Source organism: Carcharhinus amblyrhynchos, chromosome 34 (genome assembly GCF_965287045.1).
Source record: "Carcharhinus amblyrhynchos chromosome 34, sCarAmb.v2.hapA, whole genome shotgun sequence".
NCBI lineage: Eukaryota > Metazoa > Chordata > Chondrichthyes > Carcharhiniformes > Carcharhinidae > Carcharhinus > Carcharhinus amblyrhynchos.
In genome coordinates, this window is record NC_137357.1 from 11,068,691 (window position 1) to 11,093,595 (window position 24,905).

At 42.3% G+C, this 24,905-nt stretch overlaps 1 protein-coding gene across 3 annotated transcripts in view; it reads right to left on the bottom strand.

Annotated features, from left to right (window-relative positions):
* Positions 1-12,087: 12,087 nt before the first annotated feature.
* Positions 12,088-24,905, bottom strand: part of polm (polymerase (DNA directed), mu) — a 34,951-nt gene continuing 22,133 nt past the window's right edge. For 2 of the 3 annotated variants that reach the window (XM_080217148.1, XM_080217146.1), the window contains exons 5-12: positions 24,624-24,794; positions 24,409-24,480; positions 23,594-23,714; positions 21,636-21,768; positions 20,735-20,837; positions 17,911-18,243; positions 14,670-14,753; positions 12,088-12,401 (exon numbers count right to left, since the gene is read on the bottom strand). In XM_080217148.1, coding sequence (XP_080073274.1) covers positions 12,315-12,401; positions 14,670-14,753; positions 17,911-18,243; positions 20,735-20,837; positions 21,636-21,768; positions 23,594-23,714; positions 24,409-24,480; positions 24,624-24,794 — 1,104 coding nt within the window. In that variant the 3' untranslated portion in view covers positions 12,088-12,314. The remainder of the gene's footprint in view (positions 12,402-14,669; positions 14,754-17,910; positions 18,244-20,734; positions 20,838-21,635; positions 21,769-23,593; positions 23,715-24,408; positions 24,481-24,623; positions 24,795-24,905) is intronic. The other variant, XM_080217149.1, reaches the window with a different exon arrangement.

The following is a 24,905-nucleotide window of genomic DNA, read 5'->3' on the forward strand; positions in this document are numbered from 1 at the left end:
GTCTCTCATGGTCGGTTGGTAGAAAAGATTAAGGCTCATGGGATACAAGGCCAGGTATCAAGATGGGTTAAGAACTGGCTTGCAAAGAGGAGACAGAGAGTAGTCGTGGAGGGGTCCTTTTCTAGCTGGAGGTCTGTTACTAGTGGTGTGCAAAGTAAAAAGTCTGACAACACCAGGTTTTGTCCAACCGATTGGACTAAATTAGTCCAATCCGTTGGACTAAAACTTGGTGTTGTCAGACTTTTTACTGTGTTGACCCCAGTCCAACGCCGGCACATCCACATCATGACTAGTGGTGTGCCGCAGGGCTCAGTACTGGGACCTCTTCTCTTTGTAGTAGATATAAATGACTTGGAAGAGGGAGTAAGTGAGTGTCAGCTGCAAATTTGCTGATTACACAAGGTGGCTGGATTGGCAGACAGTGAGGAGCAGTGTCTGGCAATACAACGGAATATTGATAGGCTGGGATATTGGGCAGATATATGGCAAATGGAGTTTAATCCGGATAAATATGAGGTGATGCATTTTGGCCAGAATAATGTAGGGGGAAGTTATATGATAAAGGGTAAGCCTATAAAGAGTATAGAAACGCAGCGAGACCTGGGGGTGCAAGTGCACAAGTCTTTGAAGGTGGCAGTACAAGTGGAAGAAAGCCTATGGTATGTTCGCCTTTATAGAAAGGGGTATAGAATATAAGTGCTGGAGTCTAATGTTGCAGTTGTATAGAACGTTGGTTAGGCCACATTTGCAGTACTGCGTCCAGTTCTGGTCGCCATACTACCGGAAGGATGTGGAGACTCTGGAGAGAGTGCAGAGGAGGTTTACCAGGATGTTGCCTGGTATGGAAGGACTGGGTTATGAGGAAAGATTGAGCAAACTGAGGCTGTTTTTCCTTGAAAGACAGCGACTAAGGGGGGATCTAATAGAGGTATATAAGATTATGAAGGGTATAGATAGAGTAAACAGAGGTAAGCTATTTCCTATGTTAGAGACACACAGTACGAGGGGCTACGGGCTTAAGGTGAGGGGGTAGAGGTATAACACTGATATTACAGGGAGGTTTTCCACACAGAGGGTAGTGGGGGTATGGAATGCTCTGCCAAGTAAGGTGGTGGAGGCAGGCACGCTGGAGTTGTTTAAGAGTAACTTAGACAGGCACATGAGTGGGTTGGAGATGGGAGGATATAGGAGATTGTTTTAAATAAGGTTCATTAGCATTGGGACGTCCCTGGTAATGTAAAAGGATGTGGTATGATAATAATGTTTTTCTCTTTTAATTCACAGGTTTTAAGTCGGTCCGCCTTGTTGCCCAACGAGGGGCATGCACGCAATGGGTCGTACTTGGGCTGCTCTTGAATGCTCGAGAGTACCCTAGTGCTTCATGTCATTAGTGTGTGCTCAAACTGGACCAGTTGCTGGGCACCACAACAGCTCAGTGACTATCACTGTGCAGACACATGGATTTAGGCCAATGTCTGTGGGAGTTTGCGCATTCTTCCTGTGCTTGTGTGGGTTTTCTCCGGGTGCTCCGGTTTCCTCCCACACCCCAAAGCTATGCTATTAGGCTGACTGGAGGTAATAAATTGTCCCTAAATTAGTTTCCCTCAATGTGGAATGCCATAAACAATGGATAAGGGTCATAGGTGGAGGGGGGACTGGTAATGTTAAAACGGCAACGTGGGCTCGGTGAGCCGAAGGGCCTGTTTCCCTGGCTGTTTTTTGTTCTTGGTTCTTTGTTTAGGAATTGAACTCACACTGTTGCCATCACAACCCAGCTCTCCAGCCAACTGAGCTAAACCAACCCACAGCACACCACAGCAAAGGCAACAGAAACACCATTCAGTTACAATACGTCTGCAAGACAGTGGGATAAAAGGTAAATCCAATTTAAAAAGGTTTAAATAAAAAAGCTAAGGGCTTAAACAAGGGTGAGATTATGTGGGTACATGTAGAATGAGGAGCTTGCTGTATCAAGTTAATTTTCTCACTTATTCAAATCTACTTAATTTGCAGATGACATATCTGAACCTTCCTGTTAGCTACTGAGATGGTTTGTGTTCGTGTTGCCCTCAAATGGAAAAAGATGGCACAGCAGTTTGATTCACATACTTGACTTTTGCTTTCCGTTTTATCGCCCTCATCACTTCCTGAAACTTCTGAACAGTGTTCAAAAGGGAAATAGTGCAGGGGTTGAAAAGCATTTCAAATATGGCAGGAGGCATCAATGGGAAGAGCAAATCAGTTGATGTTTAGATTGCAGACCGATCCAAATCTGAAGTAGTGACTATCATATTTAACACAACCCGAACAAGGGAAGGACAAGCAGTGCTGAGAAGACAAATCCAGAGAGAAAAATTGAGCAAAATATTTTAAGATATTGTACACTAATTGGTAAACGATAATCAAATCACAAACACTATAAAATTTTGTGAACTTAAGTAAGAGAATGCAGTGTCAGTTCGCAGTTTAAATCTTTGCCACGACCAAACGTGAGCCTTCAGAACCTTATAACAATTTTAACAATGTCCACATTTTTCCACACACAAACACAGAAAATGCTGGAAACTCTTATCACGTCTGACAACATCTGTGAAGAGAGAATAGAGCCAATGTTTTGAGTCAAGACAATCACTTGTCAGAGTGTCACCTAGCATCCACATTATTTTTTTTGCCAGTATCCACATTATTATTCCCTGATGTAGCACTGGAACAGGACAAAAACACCTGAAGAAATTTTTGTCACAAGGAATTGGGTACACATTATCGCCCAAAGTGGCTGAATCACCATAGCATGAGGAGCTAGAAAATTATGACACTTGACACAAGGTCCAAATATTTCCAGGCCACTTCAAACAAGTGGAATTGTACAAGAACCAATCCAATGGCCATCAGATCAAGCCAGGAATCTGGCTTCCCAGTTAACCTCCTTCAAAGGAACAGAACATAAATCTCGTAGAAGTGTGTGATACACAAGACAAAGAAAGAGAACAGAAGAGCAAGAGGTAGCAAAAAGGGATACAAGGAAGAAAGGAGGAAGTCTCCTGTGATCGCTGTGCATTAATTGCAGTGTGAGCATCAGAGCATGTTTTCAGATGAGTGTCATGTCCAGCCTGACCTGAGATTTTGGGGACAGGAACAGAGCAGAGTTGGGAACAAACCTGCCCTTGCCAATCAGTCGTATATCCATCCTCTTGCAAGGTCTGGAGGGCCAACCCTGGACCTTATCTGTGATTGCTCCACACACTGACATAACACACACAGGTCATTCACCATCTCCACACCCAGTTGATATAATTCACTGGTGGCTCAACGCACTGTTAGAAGTAGTAAATCAGCCTTAAATGGCTGCAGGGCTGTTGTTCTTCCCTGGGCCATTTTTCCCCTTCCGATCCCCACATAACTGAAATCAATCAGAGCAGGATGGATGAATCACGCTGGTCAGCTTGGGTTCTGTTGCAGAATCTTCTCAGGAGCTGACTAGTAGCCTCTGTGATGGTTAATTGTGAATAAATGTTGCAGTCATTATTGACCTCACTGGCGAGCCAGAATTACAGATTACAACTGAACAAGAGGCAAAATTGGAGCACAGTAATAAGTGGATTCAGAATAATTGGAGCATGACCACTGATCCTGTAAAGTTACAAGAGTTAAACCTTGGTGACAGCTTGGCAGATTCAATCAAGGCAGGCAAGAGCAAATTGGATTATGAGCTGAAAAGGGAGAATGTGGGGAAAGTGGAACGAGGTGAATTTCTCCTTCGAAAACATGCCAGCAAACTAACTTCCTCTTGTCCTGTAACAATTCCATGAAAAGCTATGTCAACCAGAAGCAATGTGGCTGAAACCTGGGATGCCACCAGCTGGCCAACTGGATCCGTCAACAGGACCAGTGAATATCAAACACAAACTTGTCCTGCCCTCTTCAGTTTACCATTTGGCTCATGCAGCACAGCCAGTCATGATGGTGATGTCACGTGCACACTTTAAAAGGTAATCGCCCTGAATAATGGAGGAGGGTGTGTGTGTGTATTTTACCTTGGAGTCAGTAAATACATTAAAATAACCCAACAGAAAAATATCTGTACTTCAAGGTTAGTTTATTTCACTCCATGCTCTAGAACACAAACACACATTAAAAAAAAATACAGCAATGCTAATGAACATAATCAAGATTAGTCCATGTCTGGTGCAGACCTGATGTGTTTTGAAGTTGAGGAGTTGCGTTATGTTCAGTGAAGATCTTGAAGTTATAGACTTGTGGCTGCAGTTGCACTGGCATCCAAATTAAACTGCCAGAGGTCACTTTAAGAGCTGAGTTTAAGTGTAAATCAGGGTTTATACAGCTCATGTTTAAGTAGAAATTTTCCTGCTTCTCAACTACGATAGAAAGACCCAACAAAATTCGTTCCGACCAAACAACTAGTCTTTATTTACGAAAGACTGCATGCAGTATTGGCACTAACTTGAGCTTGGAGAGCCATCGCTACGACTTGCTAATTCCTTCTCAAGTCCGCAGTTACATAAAGAATCAGTTCACTATACATAATCATTATCAGTTTGCGAGACCAGAGTTTCTTCAGAAATTTGATTAGTAGTAGCAGTGTCATAAGCAATGTCAGAAATCATGGTACAGCCTGCTGACCTCCGAGAACTCTATCTCATCATTCATACTCTTATCTTATCCTTTGATAGAACAGAAGGTCCATGACTCCTTCATCCCTGACCTTATCTTGTCGTACTCATATAGCCCTAGGTTATGCAGAGTCAGCCATACCAGGTCTTGACCTTCTCTGGTCTTATTCATGTCTTAAGTTATGCAGAGTCAGTTTTCCTTATTTTGTACCAAACAGTTGACAAAATTTCCCATCACGCCACTACTTCATTCATCCAACTTCACACAGAGATTCTTTACTCATGTTATAGAGCATGGCACATTTAACTGTCTACAGCAGACCAGCAGCTGTTTTGAAATACCTTTCAGTCTTTTCTTGGGTTAACATCTTTTTAAGATGGGCCTCTGTAGATCTGCCTTATTCCTGCCCTTTTTAATGCTTCTTGCAACTCAGGCAAGCTGACCACCATTATCATGTAATCCACACAATATCGCATCACCTTCCAAATAAGCTAAGTGGTATTTCAAGTTATCCACCTTACATAAACTTAATCAGTAAGATCCTGTGTATTTGGAGGACATGTCATCAACTCAATGAGTTTCTGTTCAGTCTTTGGGAGCATTCATTGCATTTTAAATGTATTCGTCTGAGGAATGCATCCTGCTGTCCTCAAAAGATGGGATAAAGATAATCAAAATCAACTCTGGATGCCTGGAACCATTTTAAAAGGACAGTCATCAGAATAGCTTTTCTAAAATACACTGTAATATCCCATGTGTCTGCTGCCCTTCTCCTTCAAAATGGTAGCAATCATGGGTTTGAAAGGTACTCTCAAAGCAGCCGTGTTCCATTTCTGTTGAATGGTAACCATCAGAATGTTGATAGTGGGGGATTCAGCAGTGATACTGTGGTTGGATGTCAAGGAGGGAAGACTTGATTCTCTTTTGTTGGAGATAAGTCATTGCGTGGTGCATGTGTGTACCAGGCAATGACTTATGTCACTTACCACTTCAACAGTCCAACTCTCTATGTTCTTCAAGTCTAGCTGCAGATGGCTTTGGACTGTTTCAGTATCCAAGACCAGAAGACTATAAGACATAGGAGCATTCAGGCCACTTCAACCACTGAGACTCCTCCACCAATCAATAAGATCATGACTGATCTCACGTAATAATCCTCAATTCAGCTTTCCCTGGTCCCACAAGCTGTATAGGGCATTGGTGAGGCCGCAGCTGGAGTACCGTGTGCAGTTTTGGTCGCCGTACTTACGCAAGGATATTTTGGCCTTGGAGGGAGTGCAGAGGAGGTTTACTAGGCTGATACCGGAGTTGAGGGGGTTGAGCTATGAGGAGAGGCTGAATAAACTAGGCTTGTAGTCGTTAGAGTTTAGAAGAATGAGGGGAGATCTCATTGAGACGTATAAAATGATGAATGGGATGGATAGGATAGAGGTGGAGAGGCTCTTCCCGCTCAGAAAGGACAGTAGGACTAGGGGGCACAGCCTCAAGATAAAGGGGGGGCGGTTTAGAACGGAGTTGAGGAGGAACTTCTTCACTCAAAGGGTGGTGAATCTCTGGAATTCTCTGCCCGTTGAAGTGGTGGAAGCTGCCTCGCTAAATATTTTTAAGACGCGGGTTGATGGGTTTCTGATAAGCGAGGGGATTAAGGGTTATGGGGAGAGGGCGGGAATGTGGAAATGAGACACGACAGATCAGCCATGATCTTATTGAATGGCGGGGCAGGCTCGAAGGGCTAGATGGCCTACTCCTGCTCCTATTTCTTATGTTCTTATGAAATAATTTCTCAATATCTACCCTGTCAAACCCCCTGAGAATCCTACACATTTCAAAACTTCTAAGCGCCATTGAACACCAACCCAACCTACTCAACCACTCCATCCCCAAGATCAACTTATCAATCTTCGAGCCTGCCTCCAATGCCAGTATATCTTTCCTTAGATAAGGGACCAAAATTGTTCCCAGTATTCCAGGTGTAGTTTAACTCGTGCCTTATATCATTTTAGCTAGACTTCACTGTTGTTATATTCCTTTTGAAATGAAGTTCAACATTCCATTTGCCTTCCCTATTACCTGCTGAACTTGCATGCTTGCTTGTCATTTATGCACAAGGATCCCCAAATCCCTGCAATTTTCTGTCATTTTTCTCCACTTAAATAGCCTTCAGTTCCTTTTTTCTTCCTACCAAAGTACATAGCAGATGGAATATAGTATTGGAAAATAAGTTAAGTTTTTACCCATTCACTAACCCGTCTATCGTCCTCTGTGGACTCAGTGTCATCCTTATCACTTGCTTTCCCACCCATCTTTGTGTCATGTGCAAACTTGGCAACAGTGCATTCACTCCCCTCATCCAAGTCATTAGTATGTAATAAATAATTGTGGCCCAACACTGGGGCATTCCATTAGTTAAAAAGTTGCCATCCTGAAAATGCCTCGCTTCTCTCAACTGTCTATTAGTTCACCAATCCACGAGCTTTGCTAATATAATCCCAACACTATGAGCTCTCATTTTGTGTAGTACCTTATTGAATGCTTTTTGGAAATCCACGTATATTACATCTACTGGTTCCCTCTTTAGATATCCTGCGTGGCAACAACTCATTGCATTGTTGGTCGTGGAGCCTGCTCAAACATGGAACCTGGTTCTGAGATGGTCGAAGTGCTTCTTCAGGGTTTTACCCTGAATTTTTGACCTCGTAAAGATACTAGTTGCATTTTTTCCATAATAATCCCAAGGATTCACCTGCAACCGTTCCTCAAGTTCCTCACACCAAAGAGACCACCTGTTCCTAAAGCACTGTTTATCCAATAGAGCAACCCCTGTTGTTGGTATGGTCCACTATAATCAAAAGTTGTGCCAGTTTAGTCTCCATAGATGCTGCTGATTGTTTCTTCATGCCATTTTTGAAGGCTTGAAGCGCCTGTTGTGCCACTCCATTTGATGGGTGATAAGGTGCAGTTTTCATGCATTAGTTGCCATTGGAGAGCAGAAGTTTTAGAAATCACCACGAGTAAAGACTACGCCATTAAATCGGAAACCAGGACTTTTGGTATCCCACCTATACTGAAGCATTCAATGGTATTCTCAGTTGTAGCCTGAAACATTGTGGAGCCTATGCAGTGCACCTCCAACTTCTTGGACTGTGCTTCCACCATGATTAAAATGACGCAACTCAAAAGGGGCCATCGAAATCCACATGCACACGCACCATGGCCTGCAAAAGGTCATTCCCATGGCTGTTGGGAGGCTGAGTGTGGGTGTTTTTGATTTAGTTGGCACAAGTCACTTTGCTTGAAGCCTGTAATGCAAGATCCAAAATGAGGCCACCATGTTTGTCCGAGCCAGCATCTTCATTTTTGCTACTTGCGGGTGGCCATTAAATAGTTCCATTAATATTGGACGTCATCTTAGGGGCAGAACAATCAGTCGGGACCCTCAAAGAATGATTCAATCTTCAACACTAAGTTCAGCTTTCTTCATGAGATAAGGATTCATTTCTTCAGACAGTTGTCCTCAGAATCCCCTGAATAGAATCACGTGTCTTATTTTGGATAAGGTTGAATCTTTAATCTGCCTCGCTGATACTGGCAATGTCTTCAAAAAGTTTAGGGTGAAGGAGCCAGGTATGTGGGCAATGGTGGTGATTCAACATTAGCTATCTGGGTTCCAGGGCCATGTTGCAGAAGATATTTTAGGCCACCAGTAACAAGGCCCAGCACTGTATCAAAGCAGAAGTAATGGGGGAATTGCCTTGTCTTCTTTGAAGAGGCCTAAGAATATATGGTCTTTGGCTATAAAATTCCATAGAACATCGACATATTGCTGTAATTACTTAACACCAAATATGACCACCAACCCTTCTCAATTTAAGAATCCCTTTGCTCTGCATCTGAAAAAAAAGGGTCCTGGAGGCAGACACGATGGGCTTTTCCACCCTTCTTTCCAGTAATGTGACAGCACTGCAACAACGTTGTATGGGAAAGCACCACAACTTCTTTCTTCAGGTCAAAATGGGCCAGTAAGTTAGATGACATAACTGGATGTTTAACTTCTGCCTGCAGAGCTTCCCAAAACCATTTCTAATATTTTTGTAGTCGGGCATGCAAGGAGGCCAGCATGGAAGCCAAATTCAGGATGAATTTTCCTTAATAATTGACTCATCCCCCAGGAAGCATTTTAACAACATTGTGTTCCTTCAGGTTGGTGCTTTTGATATCTTTTACCATATCCTCTACTGGATGTAACCCCTTCCCATCTCATCCATAGCTTGAATAGGTCATTTTGGCCACTTGGAAAATCCATTTCTCCCTCTTCAAACAAACTCTCACTCCACAAAATCTCTGCAAGACTTCAATTGGTTGGGTGTTCGTGTTCTGAAGCCCCTTGACCAATGTGTGATCCAAGTTTACTGCGACCTTGGATAGCCCATGAAGATGTTCTCCATTATTTTGAAAAATAGCACATGCTGGCAAGATCCCAAAGGGCAAACGGGCAAACTCGTAGGGTTCCTTGTGTGTTGGTTGTCACATATTTCTGGGAGGACTTATCCAATTCAAGCTTAAAACAGGCGTGGCTCATGTCCAATTTGGATGACATCTCGTTGCCTGTTAGCTTAAGAGAACACATCTTCGATTCAGGGCCCGGGATACCTTTCCACTTAAGACCCAATTGCCAGGTAATTTACAGCCCTCACAAACTGATTTGCTGAGCTTAACAGGGACTCTGGGTACAGCTCATTCTGCAAATTGCACGGGCCAAAGCTTTCGAGGTATCCTAGTTCAGTTTCCACCTTTTCCAGTATGGAGTAAGGGAGTGGTCTGGCTCTGAAATATCAAGGTGCAACATTAGGGCCAATGGAGATTGAGCTTTACTGCTTTTATATTTCCCAGGCCCTCTTGAAAAATTCCATTGTATCTGCACGAACTTGTTCCAAATCGCCCACACCTAGCCTGAAGATCTCCAGCTAGTTCAACTGGTCTGCTGGAGCCAATCTCTCCCCATAAGATTTGATGCATGAGCCTGTACAAGTGGGAGACTGGCTGATTGTTGCCAGCAAGTTACTGGGACCACTGTGGTGCCTTTTATTGTTCAAGGTTCTGCTGTGTAGGCTGCTCTTTGTTTCTCCAACCTTAAGAGTTGATTGCTTCTAAGTCTTTTCACTGATAATGGAGACTGCAGCTACCATGTCCACTTCCATCTTCAAGGGATAGCCGTTCAATTTCACAATTGTTGGGGCAACTTTCTTGGTAATAGTGTAATTCAGTTGTACCTTTCTTGTCTCTGGTAAAGGGGATACTTACATGGTATGCTCAGGTAGTGGCCTCGGCTTTCTTCCCAGGTAGCACACATTTTGCCTGAAACTTCATTATGGCCGTCTTCTTTGACAGTGCTTGCAATAATCCGTCATTTGGCAAGTGCACCTTTATGAACTATATTCTCTGATACTCTAAGAACCATAGAACATTACAGCACAGAAACAGGCCTTTTGGCCCTTCTTGGCTGTGCTGAACCGTTTTTCTGTCTAGTCCCACTGACCTGCACCTGGACCATATCTCTCCACACCTCTCTCATCCATGTACCTGTTCAAGATTTTCTTACAAGTTAAAAGTGAGCCCACATTTACTACTTCATCTGGCAGCTCATTCCACACTCCCACCACTCTCATCGAACCATAGAACAATACAGCACAAAAACAAGTCTTTCGGCCCTCTTGAAATCACTGTCTTTTCTTGACTGTCTGGTGGTGGCATTAGGACTCCTAAATCGCAAGGGTCCTTTTAGCAGCTGGTTTACACAAGCAGTCTCCACTGAGGATTGATGACAAGAGGTCCTTTCCCCTAATTGGAGGGCATTGCTGCCTGATGCACCTTGTAATTCCTGAGCTCCTTTTTCTCCATTCTCAAGTGACAAGGCTATTTTAACAATTTTTTTCAAGTCAAAATGGGGTTCTGCCAACAGCTTCTTTAGCATGGTTAAGTCGTTATGCCACACATCAGTCTATCTAGCTCACAACATTTCATGAAGAGGTGGTCCCAATTTGTGGTCCCTCAGTGAATTTCTGCAATCTAACCAAGAACTCAGTGACAAGATTCTCGATGAGTTCTCCCAGCCATTTTGAATTTCCACAGAGGGAAGGCGGCCCTCTGTGGCACACTGCACCAACAACAATCCCACCCTAGCCCTAACCCCATAAACTCATGTATTTACTCTGCTAATCCCCTTGAAACCAAGTGTCAATTTAGCATGGCCAATCAACCGAATGCATACATCTTTGGACTGTGGGAGGAAACCCCTGGAGACATGCAAAGAATGTGCAAACTCCACACAATCACCTGAACCCAGAATTGAACCCAGGTCCTGGCGCTCTGAGGCAGCAGTGCTAACAATATCTGTTTTTTGTGTCCTTCAATTTTGTTAACACAGTAGTGTTGTGCTTCGTGTACCCCACTTGTGTCAAAGGCCTCAAGTTGCCAGAAGAGGCATAATGGTTTATTCTTACCAGAATTAGAGGTTGTTTGGATACACATGGGGAGAGAAGAAATTTTCCTCATCGCCAATGTGGTCATTCAGCCAAACGTCAGTTTCCCATCACCAATACCCTCTATTATGCACTGAAGCAAAGTGACTGCAGCTTACAGTCAGTTAGTCTCCACCTCAGGACCGACAACCACAGACCGGATGGAGTTTAAGAACGCTGATGACTGCTATCCATTGGGCGAGCCTCTGCTCAATCAATAAGGCAGCTCATACTCCACAAAGCCCAAGGGAGATACATTGATGATCCTCCATTGCCATCACAACAATTGTGATCACGAGAGGGCAGTCTTCCCAATTCTTCCCTTCTTAAACTGAGCAGCAATGAAACTAAAGTTTAAAGCATCCAAAACTGAATTAGTAGCTTACTGAATACTTGTAGTGCAGCAGAATGAGCTAACTGAAGGCATTAGATAGGAGACAAATAGCAAATAAAAATTGGAGACAGACACCAGAATGCTTAAAGCAATACTGTATGAGGAAGAAATTACATTTATCTAGCAGCTTCAGTGATTTAATGATATTTTGAAGTGCTTTACAGCCAATTAGTGTGTCTTCACTGTGAGAAGATTGGAAATATGGCACAGCTAGGCTCCATGAACAGCAATACCTGTTTTTAATCTAGTGATATTGACTTAGGACCAGGGCACCAGGAAGAACTATGATGCTCTTTTTTGAGCTGCACTTGGACATCTTGTACATTCACCTGGAGGGGGCAGGTGGATGTTCAGCTTCAAATCTCAACAGGAAAATGGTACTGTCAACAACGTAGAATTCTCTTGGTTTTAGTTTAGATTTTGCACTCAATCTCTGAGTGGGATGTGACCTACAAACTTCTGATTCAGCAGAGAGACTGCAACAGCAGAGCCAATGACATACATGTTCACATGAATGCTTTGTATAGAGACATGACAGGATAGTAAACAAATGACACTTCAATCCACCAACATATAAAACTTACCAAATTTACAAATGCACAGTGTAGATGTGTCTAAATCATAGGAACCAAACATGGGGGAAATGACCAGCCAGCTTTTACTTGGTATTGTACACCAAGTGACGAAGGGACAGACATCTTGCTAGAAGGTATCCCCTGAGGTGTCCTTACTGCTTACTCTTTACGTTCCTGCATTTTGAATTGAGCAGCTCAAGCATTCCTTTCCTGAGGTGGTATGTAATCTAATCCAAGATGTGCAAATATCTCTTCTTCTGTAGCAGCTGGCAAAAATTTACTCTGAAAAGAGGAAGAAAGATTTACATTCATGTACGGTTTATTCCACAACCTCCGAGTACCCAAAACACTTCAGGATCAAAGAGGTACTATGGAAATGTGGTCGCTGTTATGTCAGAAATATGGAAGCCAATTTGTGCACAACAACCTCCCACAAACAATAATAAGGCAAGGACAAACAATCTATATCTTAGTCATGTCGATTAAGGATTAAGTATGGTTCCTGCACGAGGAATAACTCCTTTAACTCTTCAACCTCATGGCAGAAATCTTGCTGGCCAACCAAAAACAGATATTCCTTGATTTAATATTGTTTCAGAAACACAGCACCTCCAGAAGTGCAACATTCCCTCATGACTATATTGAATGTTAGCCTGGATTTTGTGTTCATGTCTCTGGAATGAAACATCAACCCATTACCTTCTGGCTCAGCAGCAAGTGTGATCAAGTGCCACGGCTGGCAAACAAAGAGGAATTACTCAAAAAAATAGTTTCATTAATGTCACTTCAGGTTTTTATTATTTGTATTGTACTCTAACATAATTTCATTGAGAGAATCCAGTCAAAATTTACTGCATATAAGTGCAATGTATTGACATATAACTGCAGCTTACATTGGATTATCTAAGATATTTCTTCAGTGTTTGGATCAGTGGCAAGACCAGCATTTATTGACCTTCCTAATTTTGCTTGAGAAGATGGCAGTGACCACCTTTTGGAACCACTTAGGTGAGATGAGAGTGACTACCCTTGCCATCAAGGCAGCACTTTGCCAAGTGAGGTATCAAAGGGGCCCAGTAAAACAGGAGTCATTGGAAATCAGGGGGAAAGCTCTCCGCTGTTGGAATCATACCTGGCAAATGAAAGATGGTTGTGCTAGTTTGAGGTCACTCATTTTAGTCCTGGGGCATCGCTGCAGGAGTCCCTCAGGGTCGTGTCCAAGACCCAGCTATCTTTAGCTGCTTTCACTTTCAGAAGCGGGGATGTTTGCTGCTGACTGCATGATGTTGAACACCATTCGCGAGGAATCATGTCCAAATGCACAAAGACCTGGATAACATCCAGGCTTGACTGTCAAGTTGCAGGTGACATTTACACAAGTGCCAGGCAATGGCCATCTCCAAAGGAGAATCTAACTATTGCCCCTTGACATCCAATGGCATTACCATCACTGGATCCCCAACTGTCAACATCCCAGGGCCGGGGGGGGGGGGGGGGGGGGGGGGGCGGCGCGGCGACGGTAGTCGTGAGTGAGTGAGCACGCAGTTTAACCATTGACCCGAAACTGAACTTGAGCGTCATAGAAATGCCATGGCCGCAAAGCAGCTCAAAAGGTTACGATTTTGGTGCTGAGTTCAACTCGTGGCTCCCCAAAGCCTGTCCACTGTCTACAAAGCACAAGTCTGGAGTATGATGGAATCCTCTTCAATAAAACTCAAGAAGCTTGACACCATCCAGACCAAAGTATCCCACTTACTTAGCATCTCATCCACAAATATTCACTCCCTCTGTCACCAATGCATAACATCTCTAAGATGTAAAGCAACTCACCATGCTCTTTTGGCAACACCTTCCAAACCTGTGACCACTAACACTGAGAAGGACAAGGGCAGCAAATGCATGGGAACACCACTAGATGCAAGTTCCCCTGCAAGCCACATACCAGGCAACTTGGAATTTTTCTTCACTGCCATTCCTTTACTGTCTCTGGGTCAAAATCCTGGAACTCCCTCAAACGTCACAATGGGTGTACATACACCAAATGGACTGCAGTGTCCTCAAGAAAGCAGCAGATTGCAACCTTATCAAGAGTAATTAATGATGGGCAACATAAATGCTGGCCCAGCCAGGGACGCTGACATCCCATGAAGTAGTGTGAAAAGTGCTGCAAGGGAGGGCTATCAGGATTTTGACCCAGTGACAGTGAAGTTAGACTAATTGTCTTTACAAGGAATGAAGCAACATTTGCAGTTTCCAACTGCAATCCAATGGTTCTTCAATATGTTTATTCTTCAGTCGGGATAGAATGAATTATTTTCCTTGAGTGGAGAATTAGTTAAACTGAACTCATCTTTCAGATAGCACTGCTATAATTGAGAGCGTCACAAGTAATGCCAGGAGATGTTACTCAATCATAAAGCGTAAAGGGAGGCCATTCAGTTAAACGTGCCTGCGTTGATGTAACAGTCGCAGCATTTCATGGATATAAGCAAGTTTCAGTTCAAAGACTGTTCGGTACACTGAAGGCCAATGAACTCAATTTCTTCTTACCTGTTTATTATCAAACAAGGAGTGGCTGTTCAAACTCATATGCTTAAAGTGCTTGGCATATCTGCGAAGGTCTCGTTCAAACAACTAGAGAATGCAAGAAAAATAAACAGGAAAGAAATAGTCAAATTTCAATTCTTTGCAGTAGATTTATTTTACTCTATTTCCAGTTGATGGGTTGTTCCTCACTTCATAAGAACATAAGAAATAGGAGCAGGAGTAGGCCACCTAGCCCTTCAAGCCTGCCTGCCATTCAATAAGATCATGGCTGATCTGAAGGGGATCAGTTTCACTTTCCCGCTTTCTCCCCATAACCCTTAATTCCCTCATCTATCAGAAATCTATCTACCCATGACTTAAATACATTCAACGATGGAGCCTCCACCACTTCAATGGGCAAAGAATTCCTGAGATTCACCACCCTCTGAGTGAAGAAGTTCTTCCTCAACTCTGTTCTAAACTGCCCCCCGCCTGCCCCCTTCATTTTGAGGCTGTGCCCTCTAGTTCTGTTTTCCTTTCTAAGTGGAAAGAATCTCTCTACCTCTACCCTTTCTAGCCCCTTCATTATCTTGTAGGTCTAAGATTCCCCCTCAGCCTTCTAAACTCTAACGAGTCCAGGCCCAGTCCATTCAATCTCTCCTCGTCAGCTAACCCCCTCATCTCAGTATCAGCCTGGTGAACCTTCTCTGTACTCCCTCCAAGGCCAATATATCCTTTCGCAAATAAGAGGACCAAAACTGCACACAGTGCTCCAGTTGCGGCCTCACCAGTGCCTTGTACAGTTGCAGCAAGACCTCCCTGCTTTTATATTCTATCCCACTCGTTATAAAGGCCAACATTCCATTTGCCTTCTTGATCACCTGCTGCACGTGCAAACTGAGCTTTTGCAATTCGTGCACAAGGACTCCCAGGTCCCTCTGCACCAGAGCATGCTGCAGCTTTTCGCCCTTTAAATAATAATCCCTCCGACTATTATTTCTACCAAAGTGGATAACGTCACATTGGCTAACATTATACTCTACCTGCCAGGTCCTCGCCTACTCACTCAGCCTATCCAGATCTCTCTGCAGACTTTCTGCACCCTCCACGCAATTCACTTTTCCACTCATCTTCATGTCATCAGCAAATTTTGTTACCCTACACTCAGCCCTCCTCCAGATCGTCAATGTAAATGGTAAACAGTTAAGGCCCCAGCACCGATCCCTGCGGCACACCACTGGTCACCAATTATCAACCAGAAAAGCATCCGTTGATTCCAACTCTCGACTTCCTCTTAGCTCACTAATCCTCAATCCACGCTAACACTTTACCCCCAACGCCGTGTCCCCTAACCTTCTGCAGCAACCTTTTGTGAAGCACCTTGTCGAACACCTTCTGGAAATCTAAAAACACCACATCCACCGGTTCCCCTTTGTCTACTGCACAAGTCACATCTTCATAGAAATCCAGTGAATTCGTTAAACACGACTTCCCCTTCACTTCCTAATAGCAAAACCAAACCCTCCCCCAGTTCAACCACACACTGAAATGATGAGTGACAGCAATGTTGGGGTCACGCTTGAGGACTTGCTTTTAAATTCATTGATGGGACGTAGGCATCACTGGCTTGACCAACATTTCTCATCCCTAGTTACCCTTCAGAAGGTGGCAGTAAGCTGCCTTCTTGAACAGCTGCAGACCCAGAGGAGTATGTGGACCCACAGCGTTTCTAGGAGGGAATTCCAAGATTTTGACCCAGTGACAGTGAAGGAACGACAATACATTTCCAAGTCAGGATGGGGAGCAACTTGACGGGGAACCTCCAAATAGTGGCGTTCCTAGGTGTCTTCTGTTCTTGTTCCTTGTCAATGGTAGTCGCTGTGGGTTTGGAAGATGCTGCTTAAGGAACCTACAATATATCTTGTAGCTAGTACACATGGCTGTCACTATTTGTCAGTGGTGGAGGAAGTGAATATTTGTGGAAGGGGTATCAATCAAGTGAGCTGCTTTGTCCTGGATGGTGTCAAGTTTCTTTATTTTTGTTGGAGCAATACTCATCCAAGCAAGTGGAGAGTATTTTGTTACACTCCTGACTTGTACCTTGTAAACGGTGGACAGGCTTTGGGGAGTTCAGAGGCGAGTTACTTGCCTAGCGTACGATCTGCTCTGGTATCCATTGTATTCATATCAATCAGCCAGTTTTGTTTCTAGTCAATGATAGTCCCCCAAACCTTAATTCAGCAATCACAATGTCACTGAAAGTCAAATGGGTGATGGTTAGATACTCTCTTGTTGAAGGTGGTCATTGCCTGGCTGTTACTAGCCACTTGTCAGCCCAAACCCAGATATTGTCCCGGTCTTACTGCATCTGAACATGATCTGCTTCAATGTCTGAGAAATGGTACTGGACTTAGTGAAGTCATCAGCGAACATTCCCAATTCTGACCTTATGATGGACGGAAGGTCATTGATGCAGTGGCTGTAATTGGTTGGGTCTAAGACATTACCCTGAGTGGTCAACCAGCCTGTGTTTAATTTCCCCGATGCAGAAGAGACTGTACTGTGCATAACAAATACAGTAGACTAAATCGAAACAACTAAGTGACTGCTTCATCTGGAAGGATTGTTTCGGGCCTTGGACAGTGAAGTTAAGTGTGACCACCTTTTGTGATTGCAGAAGAAGGCACCATGGGAAAGGATGAGGTGTTGGGGTGACAGAGCAGCAGACCAGGGTGCCATGGAGGGATCAGTCCCTTCAGAATTCTAAAAGGTGCAGTGAAGATGTGTTTGGTAGTGGCATTATGCTAGAGTTGGTGGAAATAGCTGAAGAATTATTTGCATATGGAGACTGGTGGGATAGAAAGTGTGGACAAGTGAGGAAGTGTCGTCAGGTAGCTGAGAAAGTCAATGGGCTTGTAATGTAATGATTATTGGTTGACAGTCTGTCACCAGAAATGGAGACAGATAATGAGAAGGAAAATGGAAGGCTTTCAATAACAAGATCCATTAGACACGACACAAATTGAACCATAAAATAGTTCCTCCATATTATATCATTCAGGCAGTAAAATTGAAAATACTGGAAATTAGTAGCTTATCACTGTGAAGAGAAAAGACAATGTTTTGAATCAAATGCCTTGGTCAATTTGTGGATTGATCCAAAATGTTCAACAGTCCTGTCAGTTTCTAAATTGGTAAGCTATAAAATACTGCTTTGTTTTGTTTTTGACAATCATAGTGTCTTGTTGCACTTCATTAAACTTACCCGTGAACCTGTCCATCCTAATAAGGCGTAAGCATACTGGCCATAGGGTGCAACAACGAGATCCACTCTCACAGCCTTCCAGTTCTTCTCCTTTGCTGCAGCAGCAGTTATGAGCTGAATTGTCCCTGCATGACTACCAAGTCCACTTCTTCTCGGCTCATTCTCAGCTGAAGAGTCTTTACGACAGGATCTGCTCGGTTCTATATTGTTTACCATCTCCTTCTGCAGTTTGAAGATTGATAAACATTTTGCAAAGTGATCAAATTTCTCAGTCTCCTTGCTTTTCCATTCATGGTAACTGTTGTCTATGATGTCATCATACAATATTATATCCTAAAATAATTGGAGAACAAACTTAATGATGAATATTTACTTCTCCCAATGTTTTTTCCTCTTTTAAAAGGGTGACTGCATGAAAATTCTTGCATGTTGACAAGACATCTATTATGCAAGAAACTTCATGTTGAAAGGAACTAGATTAAGCAACAAAAATGACAAAACCCTTGTCAACCAGATTAAAGTGCCACTTCTCTATTATTTCTTGTTTTGACCAAAATTTCTTAAAAATCTTGTCATTTTCAAAATCAAATTTCAAAATAGTCATGGACAAAGCAAATTGAAAACAATAATCCGGATCTTGCAACAGGAAAAATAATGACTAACAATGAAGCGCTCAGGGGGAAGTTCAGGAGCGGGGGAACCCTGATTACAGGCGTCCCGCAGGCAGGCACAGTGCACCCATGATGTTAGCAAAAAGAAATTCACGTCTCTGCAAATCCAACCAAACATCAGTGAAGTTGAAAAGCTGAATAAAAGTTAGGTTTTCAGCCCCCTTATCATATTTAAATGACACCCACTTGCTTTAATCGATTGGTTGCCTGCCCAATTCCCAGTTAAAGTTCTCAGTAGAACTGGATTTTTAAAACTTAAACCCCCAATCTGAGCTAGACTCATCCTTTTTTCTGTTAAAATTCTCTCCACATTGTGATGACCTAGGTGCTGGGAAAAGCCAATAAATTATTTTGCACACAACGTCTGTCTAAGCCCAAATGGATATTCTGAAAGCCAGTTAACTGATTTCCTGGTTATGAAACTGTTAGGATCCAAATACCCAGGTGACCTTGAAAGACAAGAGAATGAACGCTAAAGGGAAAGAACAATGTGAGAATGGATGCTTCTCTTAATATTTTTGGGAAATACTCTGTTATTCTGTGAAGAAGGCTACATGTAAATGATTTAATTAAGATGGATAAAGGTTACAAAAGTGACGTTATCTATGGTGGAAGGACTAAGTTATGAAAGGATACAGTGGTGTCAGATTTGTGCATTTCTGATGAGATGTTATGGTGGGTTTGAGGCACAAGTAAATAGGTAGGAATTTTGGATAAATTCAGAGTTTGTTTGAATAGCAACAGGAAGTTAGAGTTGACAAAAAAGTTTGTAAACTATTGGTAAATAGAAGAGGTTATATTACACTTCACTGACCCGAAAGCACAGACAAAATAGAAACATGAAATTTTTTTATTCTTGGAAAATTTCAAATAAGTGTGGAGGAAAATAGAATCACAGATGAAAGGGAAAAAACGATACATAAGAAGTGAAATCGAAAGGATTTGTTGATGCGAAGATTTCCTAGACATGGCTCCAGACTGGGAAAAGTTATAGCTTTAATTGGCCATCCAGTTAAGCCAGAAAAGCAGTTTTACATCCAAAGATATGCAGGTTGGTGGATTGGCCTTGCTGAATTGTCCCTTAGTGGCCCAAGTTGTGCAGATGAAGTGGATCAGGGGTTACAGGGATTGGGAGATAATGGTGGGGTGAGGAGTTTTTTGGGCCTGGGAGAGATGCTGAGTTGCTGCAGACTCAATCGGTCAAACAGCCTCCTTCTCAGGGAATCTACGTCTGTAAGTTTCTGATTTACACAGCAGAGTGGAAATGGATTTGAGAGCTCAAGCAACAGCTGCTTTGCCTTGGGGAATATTACTCATTTTTTAGAAGAATAGATCAACATCAAGTGTTGCTTTCGTACTTTAAGTAGGGAATCTTTTCTAAAACCGATTTTAACTTCTGTAACTGTAATTTGTGTTTTATTTTCTTCTGAATAAACCTTTTACTTCTAATTTTGAAAATTCTGATTTCTACTGAGATATGCACATTTCTTTGTCTAATTGCACACCCCCCCAACCTCACTGTTGAAATCTCTGTTGATTCTCTTTGCTTTTAGTTCTGACAAAGGGTCATCTGGGCTCGCAATATTGGCTGTATTCTCTCCCCACAGATGCTGTCAGACCTACTGAGATTTTCCATCATTTTCTGTTTTTGTTTCAGATGCCATCATCCACAGCATTTTGTTTTTATTTGTACTTTTCTTTTTTCAGAATCCCTCTAGGATTTGGTTTGCTCAGCAATTAACACCTGCTGTGGTCATAGCAATATGTAGAAACTTAATTACAATGGGTTTGAGTCAGCCTCTATCTTCTGTTGGCAACTCGTAACAGAGGACTTGTAAAAAAAGAAAACAAGCATGGTCCTTTCAAAGGATACTCAGATCTCTGAATCTCTACAGCTTGTGATATGTTTAACCACATCAAGCTCTTTCATTGCTTCTTTGCCCATCTAAATCAAGCTGCCTTTGCTTGCTCTCATGATGCAGAGACACCAGAAGTATTAAATGCTTTTGCAAGTGTAAGCAAGTTCAGAACCTCTCTCCCCATAAATATGGCTTACACAGATCAGTTTTTGGAGTTACTTCCAAATTATAACTAATTCACAAGTCTAAAATATTAAGTCTGGCAATGTCAAAGAGACAATCTCCAAATCATACCTGAGCAGTCAACGAACTAATCACTTGGAAAATAAGACCCTCTTCCTTGCCTTCTTCCTGGTGAGTTATGAGAATGTCAACATCATGACCGTACTCCTTCCCTCTGAAAGACAGAGCATTCAATCAGTGAACACAAGCCAGTTTAAAAAAAAAGTAATGTAATAGAAGTGACAACATCTATCTCTTCCTGTGAAGGTATGGGAGAAATACAATAATCAGAGAAAAAAGAACTAAAATATGGTACTGTTTTCAAATGTATTTCCTCAGGATTGAGTTAATGGAGTGCAATGTTTGGTTTCCACCCCCAAGGCTGTTGGTTGACAAGCTGGTGACAAAGAAAAACAGGGCAAAAAAAAAAGAAATGAAAGATGTACCTCGAGCAGGTGTGTTACTGTCCAAAAGCAAAAGAAGAGAAAAATTGAAACATGCAAAGAGGAAGCAAAATGGGCAAACCAAGTTTACAGTCTGAATTGTTGAGCTCATGTTGAATCCGACAAGATAAAGAAGGCCTCATCGAAACATTGGTGCTGTTCCTCAAGTTTACATGTTGACGAGTGCAGCAGGGCAAGGTCAGGGGTGTCATCATTAAAGCAAGGTAGAGGATTAAAATGTCAGGGTTTTGTTATCGGTGCAGGCTCGTTGGGCCGAATGGCCTCTTTCTGTACTGTAGGGATTCTATAATGTGACAATCCTCAACTATATTTCCAGCCTTATCCCCAAAACCCTTGATTCACTTACTGATTAAAAATCTGTCTACCTCAATCTTGAACATACTTAACAACTCAGTCTCTACAGCACCGTGCAGTAAAGAATTGCACGGATTCACTACCTTTTGCTAACAGAAATATTTTCTGAAGTTAACAGGACTACATGGTATATGCGAATGCTCCTGTGCTCTTACCTTCGAAAGCCACCAGTTAACGTTACAACTGCAGCAGATAGAAACCTGTGTACAGTGGCTTCAACAATTTGCCTGATCAAATCCGCCTCTGCCTTTGTAACTGGTTTGATAAGGTCTTCGTAGTAGAGCAAGCCTATAAAACAAAAATTGACTTAAATTGCTGCCCCACAGCACGAGGGGCCCAGGTTCAATTCCTACTTGGGTGATTGAGTGAGGATTTTGCATGGAATTGCAAGCTTGAAATTCAAATTATATTGAAATATCATTCAGTTCAAGCTTTCTTCAAGCAATGCCATCAAGACCTTTTGCAGCTACTGCTAACCTACATGGTTGCTTGGCAGCACCAAAGAATACGATTCATTGCCAGGCATCCACATTACTACAATAAAAAGGAAAACAATATTTCAGAACAATGGTGGGGGGGACAAAGTTTAGAGTTGTCATCTGCCTTTTATCCACCTTTATTCCAAAGTTCACTCCCTCACTGTCCTAAATTTAAATCGTCATCCTTGTGTTTCTACCATCTCTAATTCCATCTCTGAGAACCTTGAGTTCCTATTCTGGTATCTTGTGCATTCCTGTTCCCTTTGTTACATCACTGGTGTCTGTGATTTCAGCTGTCTGGGCCACGTATTAGGAAATGGTTCCTTGAGCCCCCTCCACCTTTTTGTCCTCTCAAGACCCTTCTTAAGTTCACTTCCTTCACCAAGCTTTACTTACCCCTCCAAATGATGACTAAATTGTACTCTGGCTCAATTTCTAGCTATTTAAATATCTGTGAAGCACATCTAAAACGTTCAGGAAAATCTCGACAGCTGATAACAACTCTTCTCTTTTCAGGACGTCAAATGATCCACAACAATTAGTTCCTTATCTTGACTCCTCGGTTGAGACATTTTCTCCATCAAAGTTCTTTGGAAAAGCAGTTATTGTTGCTGCCTTTTCGAAATAAACCTCAAATGAAAACCAAGTGGGACATCCAGACTTCATGCCATGACTCTGGGCAATTTAGTTAGATGACATAGCCCAAGACTAAAAGTTTTGTCTTGTGCAGGTCAATAGCTATACAAAACTAGAATATTCCACAATATCCAGATATGCTCAATTAGCCAAACTCAATTTGAACAATAATTAGGACACCACAATAAATTGGTGCAATCACCCCTGTCCTCTTGAATTTTGGTAGTACCCAAATCCCAAAAATCCTTGTCTTGGATGTCAAATTCCTCAGCTCATTTCAACTTACTTCTGCAACCTCATTCAGCTCCACACTCCTCTATCCCACCTTGGATGATAGTATTTCCAGGTATGACAGACTTGACAAGGATTTATTAGCTTGTAACATCTCTCCCATCTCCAAAAACCGTCTCAAAACCCGCAAAGACCTCATCTTCAGTTTTCGCCACGAAAGGTGCTCCTAATTTTTGGAGAACTTCTGATTTCTCCTCTTCTCACCAACCAATCGCCCCCCCAACAAAACAAAAACTTTGTATATTACGATTGATTAAAGACACTATACAAGTGTAAATTCACCATCAACTCAGTGCTAGTAAAAAGTGCGGATACATGATCAGGAAAGGATGGGGCTACCTTTAGCTCTAATGTTCTCAAAAATAATAGCAAACCAACACTCGCATTTAAAGTTTAAGACGAGACCCAGGCAAACAAAGCACTGTTGACATCCACTAAACGATAGGCTTGCAAAGATCACTCATTCTGAAAAAATAAAATACGTACATTAGGCTAAAAGCCATGATCTTAAAATGTCAGATGTACTAAAATGGAAATACTTCACAAGTGAACATTACCTTCAACAAAATGTGCTGCAGTAGAATGATGCTCTCAAGTTTCCCAATTTGGATGAAATCCACTTCCCCTCGCGCCCCCCCCATTCTGACCCTGAGAAACACAAGTGGCTTAAAAGGCAGCATGTCAAGTTACACTTCGGTTTTTATTACCTGCTTCCTGCTCCTTCGTAAGTTTTACTTTTGATGATCTCAGTTCATCCAGTGTTCGGAGCCCCTCTCTGAACCACTTGTCAGCTGTCTTCACACCAACGCCAAAGATACTTGCAAATTGCTACAGAACCAGGAATAAGGATTACAAACCACGATACCAGTTACTGACCTACTGTTTATAGAAATACAAGCAGAAGGATTGCTCTCATGCAAAGTATTGTTATTTTCAAATAGTTGCAGTTCGTAAAAGTACATAGGAATATCTCTCCTTATGTGCCCACAAATATAAAAAGCAAAAGAAAAATGGCTAAGATGGATACAGATGGATATAGGCCAAATGCAGGCAATTGAGACTAGCTTCGGGGTTTTAAAAAAAAAGGGCAACATGAACACGTTGGGCCAAAGGGCATGTTTCCATGCTGTAAACCTCTGACTATAAAAATATGAGTAGTATACCTTTGAACGCTCAAGCCTGTTCTGCCATTCAATAAGATCATGGCTGAATGGATTGTGACCTCAGCTCCACTTTCTTGACTACCTGCCCCGTAAATATTGGCTCCCTTGTGGATTAAAAATCATTGTCTAACTGCTCCCACCTAAATTGTCACACCTGTTGTGATTATGTCCGCTAGGTTCATGTAGTATGGAAATGATTTGTTACTATTACTTCGACACAAGACAAACACTGTTTCCATTCTGGTCAGGTTCAACGGATTTCCTCAGCATCCAATTTCTGACAGTATTTGAAACCTGCCAAGTTAATTTTTCAGTTTATTTCACATGTATAGCAAAGCATCTCTGACACTAAGACCTACCTTTAGTGTTTGAAATCTCTCGCTTTGGATCAAATTCTGAGCTTCACTGCAGGTTCCATCTTCAAGGATTTCCTGCAGCAAGGAAACTCATGCTTTTCATTAAAGTGTAGCACCAATAACAATGGTAATAATCCAGCAGTGTGTAATAAACAGCTGTTCTCCTGGTTACCCAATAGAAAGCCTCAGACTGCAGAAACAATGAGCCATAGTATTACCTTAATCACCTTTCTTGAATGGTCCCCAAGGTTGGGAACCTCTCGGAGATCATCCATTTTGGTCACATTATATGGCAGGGACTTGAGGACAGAAGACGCTCTGGTGAATGCCAAGTACCGTCCCTCATTCGCAGATAACTCTGCATTTTCAGCCAGTATCTCCAATGCATCCTAGGCAAAATCAAGTTAAGTCATCTCATCTGAATTGATTTCGATCAGACCATTTTGGTCTACGCATTTTCATGAATTGGAAAGACTCCAAATTTATCCCAGGATTCTAAA